At 41.9% G+C, this 15,357-nt stretch overlaps 3 protein-coding genes across 3 annotated transcripts in view; all 3 read left to right on the plus strand.

The window, feature by feature from the left end:
- The first annotated feature begins 273 nt into the window (after positions 1-273).
- On the plus strand, positions 274-1,701 carry LOC137659781 (uncharacterized). Its single transcript, XM_068394582.1, has one exon. It carries the CDS (start codon positions 274-276, stop codon positions 1,699-1,701), a length of 1,428 nt encoding a protein of 475 aa, XP_068250683.1.
- Positions 1,702-2,305: 604 nt separating this feature from the next.
- On the plus strand, positions 2,306-2,704 carry LOC137659783 (uncharacterized). The gene has a single exon (XM_068394583.1). The coding sequence runs from the start codon at positions 2,306-2,308 to the stop codon at positions 2,702-2,704; it is 399 nt and encodes a 132-aa protein (XP_068250684.1).
- Positions 2,705-3,381: 677 nt separating this feature from the next.
- The window catches only part of LOC137659784 (uncharacterized), a 29,809-nt gene continuing 17,833 nt past the window's right edge, over positions 3,382-15,357 (plus strand). The window contains exon 1 of the mRNA XM_068394584.1: positions 3,382-3,704. Within this exon, the coding sequence (XP_068250685.1) occupies positions 3,382-3,704 (323 nt within the window). The remainder of the gene's footprint in view (positions 3,705-15,357) is intronic.

Genomic DNA, 15,357 nt, shown 5'->3' on the forward strand with positions numbered 1-15,357 from the left:
AACCATCAAAAGGGAAACCAACAGAATCTGCATTTACTATGCAAATTAATCTTGAGAGCCAAAGTAGAACTCGTGGTTTTAGGTCGCTCTCCTGTTTTTACTGCAGTAAAAATCACGATCTGTGCAGATTTCAGGCAGAAATCTCTCGAAGAGAAAAGAAAGTTTATTATAGAGCAGCGTAGATGCTTCAGTTGCTATGGTCTGAATCATACATCGAAGGGGTGCATGAACAAGCAAAAATGTCACAAAGGTGGCAAAGGTCATCCTACGGCCATGCATATAGATGGCTTCAAAGTACCTTGGAGGTCAGACTACTCTGACAGATCTTCATATTCTCAAAACCGTACAGAAGAATCCAGCCAAAACCCTCCAGATACCGCTACCAGCAACGTTATTTCTCATGATTCCTCAATGGTTCTTCAAGCAATAATACCTGTTCATATAAAGCAGAGGGGAACCAACCGAGAAGTTTTCACCTACTCCCTCTATGACCCAGGAAGCACAGGGTGCTTCCTATCAGAAGACCTGAAAGATGACTTGCAAGCTTCCGGTGTTCAAACAAATCTGCGTCTGAAAACTATGCATGGGGAAAGCATAGTCAAAAGCTACCTTGTCCAGGATCTCGTCGTCAGTGATATAAACGGCCAGAATGGTATACTGCTTCCAAAAATGTATTCCAGACAAGAAATTCCAGTGAGCCATGATCAAATACCCCGTCCAGAACTAATACGACGCTGGCCATATCTTCACGCCGTGGCAAAATCGATTCCTGAAATAATGCCAGAAATAGACATCGGTCTACTGATTGGCAGTAATTGCCCACTAGCAATGGAGCCTCTGAAAATCATATCAACAGACGGCAAAGGCCCATTCGCTCTGCAGTATCGTCACGGATGGACAGTCAGCTCCCCGGTAGAAGACAACAGAGTAACGTCTACACATCGAGTAAACAGTAATTGCATTGTGACCGAGGACATTAAGCAGGCTACTGAAATTCTCTCCCCAAACAGAATACTGAATATTCTGGAAAGTGACTTTATTGATAGCCGGGTAGCAAGATATCCTGGAGAGAAAGGATTGTCTCCAGAGGACACTACATTCATGAAGAAGGCCGAAAGCAATGTCGTGTTTAAAGATGGTCACTTCGAGATCCCTCTCCCTTTCAGGAATCAGAACTTAATGGTGCCAAATAATAAGATCCTTGCAATCAAACGAGCACTCTATCAAAAGAAGAAAATGCAAAAGGATCCCAAGTACCACTCCGACTACGTCAACTTCATTGACAAAATACTCCAGAATGACTATGCTGAACGTATCCCAGACTCCCTGCTCACAGCCAAATCTGGACATGTGTGGTACCTGCCCTATCATGGAGTGTACAATCAAAGAAAACCAGATAAAATTAGAGTGGTGTTTGACTGTAGTGCAAAATTCAATGGAATATCCATAAACGATCAGTTGCTGCAAGGGCCCGATCTCACCAATTCTCTGATAGGTGTTCTAACCAGATTCAGAGAACACCAGGTAGCCTTCACTTGTGACGTGGAGTCTATGTTCTACCAAGTGAAAGTACCCAAACACCAATACAACCATCTCAGATTCCTCTGGTGGCCAAACGGTGACATATCAAAAAAATTAGAAGAGTACTGGATAAAGGTACACCTGTTCGGCGCAGTGAGCTCACCAAGTATCGCCAACTAGGCACTTAGACGTAACGCAGATAAAGGAAGCATCTTAAGTTCAGAAGTCGCCCATACAGTTAAGCGGAACTTCTACGTCGATGACTGTCTAAAGTCTGTACCCAGTGCCACCGAAGCCAGTTCTCTGATTGCTGAACTGACTGCCGCCTGCCGGGGCTGTGGATTCAGACTGTGTAAATTTACTAGTAATGACGTCTCTGTCCTAAACACCATCCCAGCTGACGATCGATCAAAAGAGTTAAAGACAAGACATTAATTATGACCCTCTGCCTACCGAGCACGCCCTCGGAATACTTTGGGTCGTTGAAACGGACACATTTGGCTTCTCAGTGTTGTTGCCAGACAAACCGCTGACAAGAAGAGGCATACTCTCCATAGTATCATCCATCTATGACCCCCTTGGTTTCGCTGCTCCATTTGTGCTGCTGGCTAAGCAAATACTGCAAGACCTCTGCAAAGAAACCAATCTCGCCTGGGATGATGAAGTGCCTGATGATCACCAGCGACATTTCAAACAATGGATTATTGAAGTCCCGAACCTTCAGAAGATAACAATCCCGAGATGTCTGAAGTTACCACAGCAAGCAAAAGATACAACTTTTCAGATGCACGTTTTCTCAGATGCCAGTACATCTGGGTATGGCGCTGTTGCATACCTAACCTCAAACGAGGGTGGATGTTCGAAAACTTCATTTCTCATCGGAAAAGCAAGGGTTGTTCCATTGAAAGCAACATCTATCCCACGGCTTGAACTCACAGCGCCTGCTGTAGCTGTAAATTTAGGACAGAAAATGACCCCTGAGCTTGATCTCCATTTCAACGAAATCTGCTATTACACAGATTCAACGACAGTCCTTTATTACATCAGAGCTGAGAGAAAGCGTTTTCCAGTGTTTGTGGCCAACAGAGTCCGTCAAATAAGAGACTTCAGCAACGCTAACCAGTGGAAGTACGTTAGCACTGATTTGAACCCAGCAGACGTTGCATCACGTGGAGTTCTGTGATATCGTCAGACATGACTCGTTGGCTGGAAGGTCCGGATTTCTTGAATATGCCGGCTTCAGAATGCCCTGCAAAGATGCACCCCAGCAGCGAACCGCAGGTTACAGAAGAAGACTTAATGTCTTTAGTTACTATAACTACATCAGAAGAAGGATCACCATTTATGACTTTAATCACATATTTCTCCAGGTGGGAGAGACTCAATAGAGCAGTAGCAGTATTCATAACTTTTTTTGGCTTTCTTACAAAACAAAGAACAAACTATAAATTTAAGGACCGCACAGATCATGCAAAAAGCTGAAAAGGCAATCGTTTGTTTTATACAAAAGATCACCTTTGCAAACGAGGTCGAGAAACTCAAGAAAACAACCACGAAAGAAGACAAGAGAGAACACTCGCTACCAAAAACAAGTACGATATTCCGTCTCGACCCAGTGCTCATCGACGGAACTCTGCGAGTGGGAGGACGCCTCTCGAAAGCCGCAATGGACTGATGTGAAACATCCTATGCTACTGCCACATCATTCGCACATCACCACTAATCATACAAGATGCTCATGAGAAACTTGGCCATGCTGGTAGAAATCACACCATTGCAGCAATTAGAGAACGCTTTTGGATTGTTTTAATCAACTCTGCTGTCCGACGTCAACTCCACAAATGCATAACGTGCAGAAAAATGAGAAAGCCATGCCAAGAGCAAAAAATATCCGACTTACCTCAAGATCGTCTCGAGCCAGCTCCACCATTCACATTCACAGGCGTAGACTTTTTTGGGCCGTTCATTATAAAAGAGGGCCGCAAGGAGCTCAAACGTTACGGCGTCATATTCACCTGTCTTGTCAGTCGCTCCATTCATCTGGAAGCTGCTAACAGTCTCGAAACGGATTCCTTTACTCACTGCCTGCAACGCTTCATAGCCCGTAGAGGTACGGTACAAGAAATCCGATGCGACAACGGGACCAACTTCATCGGAACACGGAATGAGCTGAACAAGGCTTGGTCAGATCTGAACCAAAACAAAATCCAAAACAAACTACTGTACATAAATATCGACTGGAAACTCAACCCACCTATGGCATCGCACATGGGCGGCGTATGGGAGCGCCAGATCCGTACCATTCGGAAAGTTCTATCTGCGCTATTCTTCGACCATGGGACTCACCTCGATGACGAATCATTCCGCACGCTACTCTGCGAGGTAGAATATATTGTGAACTAAAGACCGATCACGACCTGTTCTGATGATCCTGACGACATGGAACCACTAAGTCCGAGTCAAATCCTCCATATGAAGTCACCCAAGAGGTTAATACCAGGTCCTTTGCAACCAGAATATGTGTACTCCAGAAAAAGGTGACGTAGAGTACAATATTTGTCGGACTTGTTCTGGAGCAGATGGAAAAGGGAGTACATAGTCAGCGTGCAGCAACGCCCCAAATGGAACAAACAACAACGAAATACACGGGAAGGTGACATCGTGCTCCTGAAAGACTAGAACACGCCAAGACTTCACTGGCCACTAGCACGTGTAACAGAGGTACTGTCAGACTCCAGAGGCGTTGTGAGAAGCGTCAAACTTCGAACCCAATCTTCTGAACTGCACAGACCAGTGAGCAAGCTCGTACTCTTGCTTCCAAAAGAAGATCAAGTGTTATAGATATTATCCAGAGACACTATATGACATTGATATTTCTAGTTCATATCTGTTTGTCAAACTCATTTTTATTTTTCTTGTGTTTATCGTTTTAATGCTCGTTCCTTCAGCTTGTTGATTTCATGTTCTATTCATCAGGGTTTGCCTCTTCATCCCAAATTCTGCAAAATAATCACTTCATTTTCGGACAGTATCACCTCGGCAGTTATTCCAGGTAACCCAGGGGCTTTCCGTCTCCTTAGTTTTTTTTTAGGTTAGCTACGACTCCAGATATACTGAATTCATTGATGGGAACATCAAGGTCTTCATCAGCGTCAGTTGTATCAAACAAATTATTTCCTTCATATCTCCTATACATAACCTCAATAAAGTAGTCCATACAACGTTATTTTGCTTCATCTTCTGTTGCAATAACAAAGCCTTCTCTCAATTTGAGTAGTATGGTTTTTTTTTTCTTATTCTTTTTTTCTAGTAGCAAAGATTACGTTAATAACCTTATGAGCAATACTTACACCTTAGCCACTTCCGGATTTCATAACCATTCATTCCTGGGGTATATTTTGTCCTCACAATCCATAATGCATATATATATATATATATATATATATATATATATATATATATATATATATATATATATATATATATATATATATATATATATATATATATATATATTTATATATTTATATATTTATATATTTATATATATGCATATATATATATATATATATATATATATATATATATATATATATATATATATATGTATATGTATATGTATATGTATATGTATATGTATATGTATATATATATATATATATATATATATATATATATATATATATATATATATATATATATATATATATATATATATATATATATATATATATATATATATGTATATATACATATATATATATATATATATATATATATATATATATATATATAAATATATATGTATATATATATATATATATATATATATATATATATATATATATATATATATATATATATGTATATAATATATATATATATATATATATATATATATATATATATTATATACATATATATATATATATATATATATATATATATATATATATATATATATATATATATATATATATATATATATATAAATCGATATATATATATATATATATATATATATATATATATATATATATATATATATATAAACACAGGCACACACACACACACACACACACATATATATATATATATATATATATATATATATATATATATATATATATATATATATATATATATATATATATATATATATATATATATATATATATATATATATATATATATATATATATATATATATATATATATTTTTTTTTGGGCTCAAGCCATGTCGTCCTGATGGAAGTTCCTATAGGGTAGCTTCCTAGGGTATATTACAACTACGGCGATATTCCCAGAGAATATACCTTGAGGTACCAGAATTCTAACTCCTGGAGCGAATATCCCTCCTGAAAGGGATATCGCGACATATCAGAGGACGTATTCTTGACACGCCACATGGCAATCTGCACCCTGACAGAGATTTCGTCTCGTAGGGGCAATTGGCAAGAAACGAATTCGGGAAAGAAAAAGGGGGAGCCGCTCCCAAGGCTCCTTATCTCCTGTTTCGTAAGCGTGCCTGGCGCCAATCCTGGCGCCATCTGTATTCCTTTTTGCGTAGCTTAACAACTCGGTGTTTTTTCCTGTGTTTCTCGCAAATCTTGGATTTATTCTGCTTTTCATGGCTTCTCCGTCTTCGTCGGCCTCTGATAAGTTGAGTACCATGTCTTTTATGTATAAATGTAGGCTCTTGGTAAATTTTTGAGTTATTAATAGGATTAATCTTAGTTACAAGAGCCGTAGCCTACCGGAGGCGTCATGGACGCTGTCGCTCGCTAGGTATAAGTTTAGTTAGTCAGAGCGACATTCCCGGTGGTTTTGCTTTAATAAATTTTAGCTATTTAGCATTACATAGGATTTCCTTTCGTGCTTAGTATTATTTTGGCAAAGTATTCGCCATTCTGGCCTACGCTAGGCCATGTAGCCTAGTCGTTTGGTCCTAGTACTTCATGCATGATTTTGGTTTTTCCGAGTGTATTAAAATTTTATTGAAGCTTTAGGCTATGTTTTATACATTTAAGATTGTGTGGAATATTTCCAAGATAGTATACGAGTGAGTTTCGGTGATTTAGGTAATCGATTCTCTTGGTGCCTAGGCTAAATTGCTTATGGAGCCTTAGTATACTTTCTCATACTCCCCGGTTGCTTTCTTTTCTTCGGAGAAGGTATGCAATCCCTTTCCCTCTGTTTAAGCCTTGGGCTTATCCCTAAGTGGTTTTTTCCGAATTAATTTTCGATAAAACTATACTGGGGTGTTACTGTACCTTCCTGTTCCAGTAAGTCTGGTTCAAAGAGGGACAGAACAACAGAGTTTTTTAGTCTGAGTCTGTGTTTGTCTGGCTTGGGGTAGAGTCTCCCTCGCTGGCCTGACACAGACAATGGTGGCTTAACCTCCTTAGGTCACTACCGAAGGTTTCTGTGGATATGATTCCTTCTTTTGTGATCTACCAGACTAGTCCTTGTTGCTGTTCTTGGGGGAGGATAAGTTTCTTTACCTGGGAGTAGCAACACCTTCCTTGCTCTGGGAGCTGGCAAGTATTGCTGGCCTCCCCCCTTGGATCTTCCTTAGGCTGAGATAAGTTTCTTGGCTGCGGGTGATCCGTCACTAAAGCAAGGTTGGTAGGACCCTCTTTTGTCCCTTCCCCCTCTATCTCCGTAATGGCCTAGCCATTACAGTACTGTACGTCGTTCTACATCTGGACCTAGAATAGGTTAGGATGTGGAATTGACTCAGCCCCTTGCCGGCCGGCAGCTCTGCCGGCCGGCAAGGGTCTTATATTTTGAGTGCTGTCCAGACCTCTCTTGGTCCCTCATCCATGCCTGCCTGTAGAGCCAGACGGCATTGGTCAGGAAGCCTGAATTAGATTCTCCCCTTCCTTATATGCACTCTTTCGGATTGCCGGGCTTGGAGGTAGTGTACACTCTTATCCCGGCATCCATCCTATTTTTCTTCTAGTGCTGTACCCGACCCGGCTGTCGGCCTATGAGGCCGGCAGCCGGGTGGGTGTAGTCCTTTGGTTCTTTTGCTGCCGGCTGGCATCGGTCCTGTACCTTTGCCGGCAGGCTAATGTCAGCCCTTGTCTGCCGGCGGCTGGGTACTACCTTGTGTAGTTGCCGGCCGGCAGCCATTGCCGGCCGACATTGGCTGTTGCCGGCCGGCAATTGCTGCCGGCCGGCACATGCATTTGAACCAGAGTTCTGCCGCCTTATAGCTATTAAGTAGTATACTTTAAAGCTAGTTATGGTGTGTGCCGGCCGGCACGTATCCTCCTATACTGTACTAGTATTCTTCAGTATAACATATACAGTAAGAAGAAAACTATAGTATGGGTTTTGGTACAGCACTGTGTGTTCTAACACTTTTGTGTTTTCTTGCACAGTCCTTTGCTGTTGCCCTACAGATAGAAAAGTGAGTTCTTTCCTGTCTATTATCCATGATTTTAAAATTATTGCTTAGGTGTGAGCTTCACCTGTTTCCTCTGGAAACTTTGCATTGGGTACTCTAGAAGAGATTAACCATTTGATTTTATTATCTGGAAGGCTGCAGCAATGGGTTGTGAGGGAAACACAAGTGTGTGTCTTTCCTTTATGAATTGTTATGCTATACTATGCATATCCAGTGATACATAGTTCACTTGATACTCATGGAAATTTCTTCTCTTTACAGGAGGACCCTCCGAAGTGCGGAAATGTTTTCTGCAACGTCCGCAGCAAGAACCTCTGCGGACATGAGTTTTGTAGGAGACACGCAGCATGCGCTGTCTCCAAGGATGATCTCCAGTATTGGGACCCTCAGGTATGTACTGTGTGCACTAACCTTATTACTGAGGCCTTTGATTCCCCTAGGACGGCGGAATCAAGGGATATAGCATGGGAGAAGCTTCGTACCTGGGTAAGGGGCTTCCAAAAGAACACCTCTGGCCCTTATCTTCCAAGTGAGAAGATGAGGGCGTATTTTTTCCGTAAGGCATCAGCTGATGCAGTGATTCCCCAGCCTCAAGAGGAGATCCCCCAAAGTCAGATCCAGGTGAATGCTGAAGTCGCGGTCGCGATGCAAGACATCCAGTTAGATGACAGGATGTCTGACGTGGACGAGCGTTTGGAAGAAGACCTGGCAGAAGGCCAGGATGAAGTTCAAGCATCGGACGTCGTAGAGGAAGAGGTCGACGAGGTGTCGGCTACTCCGGTTCAGATTCCGGAGCCTATTCCCTCAACATCGGCCAGTCTCCCAGTAGAGCTGGGACAGGCCCTCTCTTCGATTGTTGGAATGATCCAACAAATGCAGAAGGAGAATGTGGAGAAGGCGGCTGCTATGGAACTGCGGATGCAGTGCCTTGCAGAATCACATGGGCCCCAGAAAAGGCTCAATGTGAAAGACCTTCCCTTGTGCTCAGATGCTAACCCATGGAGATATGCTGAGCACATGCCAATGACGACTGGAAAGATCGTCATCTCGGATAAGCTGGGCTCAGTTCCCCTAGAGGAGGTGGAATTCTGGCCCAGCAAGGCATCATATCCGGACTGTTATGTCCGGCTGAGAAAGGAACCAGCTTCAAAGGAGGAGACAGAGCTGAAGGAGGTCATAGTGATGGACCATGCTAAGGCTCAAGCTCTACTTTCATCCTCGATGAAGGAGAGGGGTTTCTCTAACTCGAAGGTAGCTGCATTGAGCAAGAAGCTCCCTTCCTTTGTGTCCTCTCCTGCTAGAGCCTTCCCATTTTTACAGAAAGGGTTTGTGGCTGTCCTAAAAGCAGTTGAGACCGGCAAGCCTTGCCCCTCCTTGGAGGAGTGTAAACCCTTGTCGCTGGCCCTGCCTATGGACCACAAAGACTGGAAGGACGTCCATCTGACGTTCTCAGTGGGAAAGTTGGAGGCTGATATTGCCGGACGGCAATTCGGCGAGGACCTCCCCAAGCTGTCTGACTTTCTTTTGCGAAGAGAGTTCGAGACAAAAGAAAGACTGGCTGCCTCAAGGTCTCTTCAGACTACTCTTTGAGACGATGGCAAGTGACCCCAAGGTCCATGAAATGTTCATGGTGGTAGCTAAGACTCACCTGTCCACGGTGACGAAGGACCTTTATGGCTTCGTCAAGGCGAGGAGAGCTTGTAGGGAGTTCGTGTTCACCGGGGCTACGGTGAGGCACGAGCCAAGGAAATTAATCTCCTCTAACATTTGGGGAAAAGACCTTTTCCCTACCGATGTGGTCAAAGAAGTTGTTGATAAGGCCGCCGTGGAGAATACAAATCTTCTCCAGAAGTGGGGCCTGGCTATCAAAAGAAAGTCTTCCCCTGATGAGGGTCCTCAACCAAAGAGGAAGAATATGAGGACTAGGCTACCCTCTCGGCCAGCCAAGCCCTCTAGACAGCAACAGCAACCGCAATTGCCATTGCCTCCAGTGCCCCAGATGGTGGCACAAACCCCGACCACTTTTCAGTGGGTACCCCAGGCTGTGCCGACTCAGTCCATGGCATTCACCCCAACGTTCGAAGGACAGTCTTCTTCCTTTCGAGCAAAGCCTAGAGGAGCAGCCAGAGGCTCGTCTAGGCGCCCCTCAAGGGGAAGGGGATTCAGGGGTGGTCGTGGTCAGGGAGGCAAGACCTCAGGACGGCAGTCCAAGTGAAATGATACCGTTAGGAGGGAGACTGCTGAAATTTTGGGATCGATGGACCTTCGATCCCTGGGCCCACAGCCTACTCAAGAATGGACTGGGCTGGAGCTGGTACAGCACTCCACCCCCGTGCCTTCGGTTTTTCCAACACTCCACCCCCGTTCTGGAGGAGTACGTTCAAGAACTGTTGGAGAAAAATGTGATCCGAAAGGTGAAGTCCATCAAATTCCAAGGGAGGCTGTTTTGTGTTCCCAAGAAAGACTCGGAAAAGCTCAGAGTCATTCTGGACTTGTCGCCACTCAACAAGTTCATAGTGAATTGCAAATTCAAAATGCTAACACTGCAACACATAAGGACCTTACTGCCCAAGAGGGCATACTCAGTCTCTATAGACTTGTCAGACGCCTATTGGCACATTCCAATCAGCCGTCGACTCTCCCCCTACCTAGGGTTCAGGCTACAACGGAGACTATACGCCTTCAGAGCCATGCCATTCGGGCTAAACATAGCCCCAAGGATTTTCACGAAGCTTGCGAGCGCAGCTCTCAAACAATTACGCCTAAAGGGAATTCAGGTAGTAGCCTACCTGGACGACTGGCTGGTGTGGTCAGCATCCAAGGCAGAATGCTTGCAAGCTTCCAGTCAAGTGATCCAGTTCCTAGAGTACCTAGGCTTCAAGATCAACAGAAAAAAGTCTTGACTTTCTCCATCTCAAAAGTTCCAGTGGCTGGGAATCCACTGGGACCTTTTGTCACACCGTTTCTCCATCCCGGCGAAGAAAAGGAAGGAGATAGCGGGTTCTGTCAAGAGACTTCTAGATTCCGAAAGGATATCAAGACGCGAACAGGAGAGGGTACTAGGCTCTCTCCAGTTTGCTTCGGTGACAGACCCAGTGCTAAGAGCACAGCTAAAGGATGCAACCGGAGTTTGGAGAAGGTATGCATCAAACGCGCGAAGAGATCTGAGAAGACCAGTGCCGCCTCGGCTAAGTACTCTTCTCAGGCCTTGGTCCTAAGCCAGACATCTAAAGAAGTCGGTTCTTCTTCAGCCATCTCCCCCGTCGGTGACGATTCACTCAGACGCCTCAAAGGAGGGATGGGGAGGTCACTCTCATCGGAAAAAAGTCCAGGGGACTTGGTCCAAGCTATTCAGGACCTTTCACATAAACTTTCTAGAAGCTATGGCAGTGCTCCTTACCTTAAAGAAAGTCTCCCCGCGTCACTCGATCCACATAAGATTGGTGATGGACAGCGAGGTAGTTGTGAGATGCTTGAATCGACAAGGGTCAAGGTCACCACCTCTCAACCAGGTGATGTTGGCCATTTTCCGATTGGCAGAAAAGAAGAAGTGGTACCTGTCGGTAGTTCACCTTCAAGGAGTTCGCAACGTGACAGCGGACGCTCTATCCAGGTTCACACCGATAGAGTCGGAATGGTCCTTAGACGCAGGATCATTCTCCTTCATTATGAATCAAGTCCCAGAACTGCAGATAGACATCTTTGCGACGAAAGACAACAAGAAGTTGCCCCTGTACGTGTCCCCGTACGAGGACCCCTTAGCGGAAGCAGTGGACGCGATGTCCCTCGACTGGAACAGATGGTCCAGGATTTATCTGTTCCCCCTCACAACCTTCTGTTGAGGGTCCTCAACAAACTGAGATCCTTCAAGGGGGTAGCGGCAATAGTGGCCCACAAGTGGCGGAACAGCATGTGGTTCCCCTTGGCGTTGGAACTACAGCTGAAGTTTGTGCCGCTACCACATCCAGTTCTGACCCAGCGAGTCCAGAAGTCGACTGTCTGCGCTTCATTACAGAAAACCTGGACCCTGCAGCTCATGATTTTCTCTCCCTTGCGGTGAGAAATATAAGTGCAAATCTACTAGAAGGCAATATGAGTCATCTTGGAGAAAATGGGTGGCCTTTGTCAAGGCGAAGAGTCCGCAGGAGATCTCGACAGACTTCTGCTCATCTTTCTCCATGGTCAAGGGTTGGCAGCTAACACGATTTCAGTGTGTAAGTCTGCTTTGACGAGGCCCATTCTATATGCCTTCCAGGTCGACCTAGGTAACGAGATCTTTAATAAAGTTCCGAAAGCCTGCGCTAGGCTCAGACCTTCAGCACCTCCAAAGCCCATTTCATGGTCTTTAGACAAAGTTCTTCATTTCGCTTCTCTGTTGAGCAATGAAGAATGTGCATTAAAGGATTTGACACAAAAAGTTAGTGAGATCGTAGCCCTCTCGAGAGAGGCAGGTCGTGTTCAGTTCCTGGATGGGGGGGAACTGAACCTGTTTCCGGATCCTACGTTTCTCGCCTTGAATGAGTTACCCACCAACAGGTGGGGTCCCTGGAGAATCTGCCCTCTGAAAGAAGATGCATCTCTATGTCCAGTAGAATGCCTAAAGGTCTATCTTCGTAGAACTTCAGACTTCAAGGGTAGTCAACTATTCAGGGGAGAAACATCAGGCTCAAATTTATCTCTGAATCAACTCAGAGCGAAAATCACATATTTTATTCGCAGAGCGGATCCTGACAGTACACCCGCAGGTCACGATCCGAGGAAAGTTGCCTCATCCTTAAATTTCTTTAATTGTATGGACTTTGAACATCTCCATTCATACACTGGCTGGAAGTCTTCCAGAGGTTCTTTCGCCACTATGCGAAGCAAGTAGAGGAACTAAAGAGATCTGTGGTAGCAGTGGGTCGTGTCGTTAACCCTACTGTTTAACTCTGCGAGGAACAGTGGTCGTAATTGGGACGATTAAGTCCAGGGTGAGTGTGTAGGTACATACTGTACTACAAACTAAATGAGGGCATCGATTGCCCACATAGACTGTTCCTTTTCCAAAGGTGAACCTAGCATAAGTGCAGACATGTGTGCCGAGCGTTTCTAACGCTAATGTGATTGATTTGTAATACAGACTTTTATGACTTGATACCTCGGTATCTTAAAAAAGTGGCATTTGATGTTTTTTCTTTCAGATAAACAAGTTCTGTTTACTATCATACTTATGCTTAAAGTTTTGGATTATTCTCTTTATATATATATATATATATATATATATATATATATATATATATATATATATATATATATATATATATATATATATATATATATATATATATATATATATATATAATTGTTGTTAACCTGTCTATTTATTGTCTGTCAATAAACTTGTTCTTGAGAACCTTGCGTCTCTTTCACCTGTGTCAATTTATTGGTATAATAGAGCATTTATTCTATGTACCTTATCTGGGATAATTCTAATAGAATTGTTCTTTTATGCAAGCTATGTTGCATTGGTTTATGATTCCCTTAACGGGAGGACTCCGTCCCATAAAGGGACGAGGGCGGTTTTACTAGTTTCTTCCTATGCGGATATAAACCTTTGTCCAATACAAGTATTGTGCGGATTACTGGTCAATATTTCATATTGGCGCAGTGGTTCTTTACAAACTATGCTTTACTTAATATAGGGTGAGACCACTATATTAGCTTGCTTGGTAGTCATACAGAGGTATATGTACTCTTCGAGACCTTCCCAGAGTCTAGTAGGACTCTTCCCTGTAGGGGGCAGGAAGCTCTAACATGGGTTATAGTTAGTTGAAAAGATGTATAACGGTAACATCTTAGGTCTCTAGGTCTAGTCGACCGGGAAAAATTACTTCCGGGGAGTACGGCACGTTCTGAGAATCCACAGATACAGTAATGCTCTGGTATACTTCCATCAGGACGACATGGCTTGAGCCCAAAAAACGGATTTTGAGCGAAGCGAAAAATCTATTTTTAGGTGAGATTGCCATGTCGTCCTGATGGACCTGCCCTTGCCTTTCTAAGAAAGGGCTGTAGGACCCCTCCCTACATACAGTATCTGTAGCACCTCGTGTACGCTACAAGGAATACAGATGGCGCCAGGATTGGCGCCAGGCACGCTTACGAAACGGGAGATAAGGAGCCTTGGGAGCGGCTCCCCCTTTTTCTTTCCCGAATTCGTTTCTTGCCAATTGCCCCTACGAGACGAAATCTCTGTCAGGGTGCAGATTGCCATGTGGCGTGTCAAGAATACGTCCTCTGATATGTCGCGATATCCCTTTCAAGAGGGATATTCGCTCCAGGAGTTAGAATTCTGGTACCTTAAGGTAAATTCTCTGGGAATATCGCCGTAGTTGTAATATACCCTAGGAAGCTACCCTATAGGAACTTCCATCAGGATGACATGGCCATCTCACCCAAAAATAGATCTTTCGCTTCGCTCAAAATCCGTTATATATATATATATATATATATATATATATATATATATATATATATATATATATATATATATATATATATACATATATATATATATATATATATATATATATATATATATATATATATATATATATATATATATATATATATAAGTATGCAATAATACATTTATATATATATATATATATATATATATATATATATATATATATATATATATATATATATATACACAAAGAGGTATATATACACATACACATACAGGTATATATACACATACAAGTATATATATATATATATATATATATATATACATATATATATATATATATATATATATATATATATATATATATATATATATATATATATATATATATATATATATATATATGCATACTAACACGTATACCAAAACATATATATATAGGTATATAGACTTGATTATACGTGTCTTACACACTTGATTAATATGCTTATACACTTATACGAATATTATTAAAACATATAACTAGGTAATTATCAATACTTATATATATATATATATATATATATATTATATATATATATATATATATATATATATATATATATATATATATATATATATATATATACATGATAATAATAATAATAATAATAATAATAATAATAATAATAATAATAATAATAATACATAGTGGAAAACCGATCATGTATACTCTATATAATAATTGTACTGAGAAGTGAATGATTACTTAGATCTAAATATTAATTTCCTGATGCCATTTATTATCCGAGGTACATTCAGTTTTATATGTATTTGCATAAAGATGCATTGAGCTTGTACATTCAATGTCCAATATTGAAGTTGTTATAAATTATTTATTTCTTTTTTTTTGGGGGGGGGGGGGGAAACCTGACTCTCTGATGTTACTTTCCAATAAATCATGTCAATGAACGATTCCTTTGCACTTGAT

The sequence above is a fragment of the Palaemon carinicauda genome, chromosome 20 (genome assembly GCF_036898095.1).
Source record: "Palaemon carinicauda isolate YSFRI2023 chromosome 20, ASM3689809v2, whole genome shotgun sequence".
NCBI classification, from domain to species: Eukaryota; Metazoa; Arthropoda; class Malacostraca; order Decapoda; family Palaemonidae; genus Palaemon; species Palaemon carinicauda.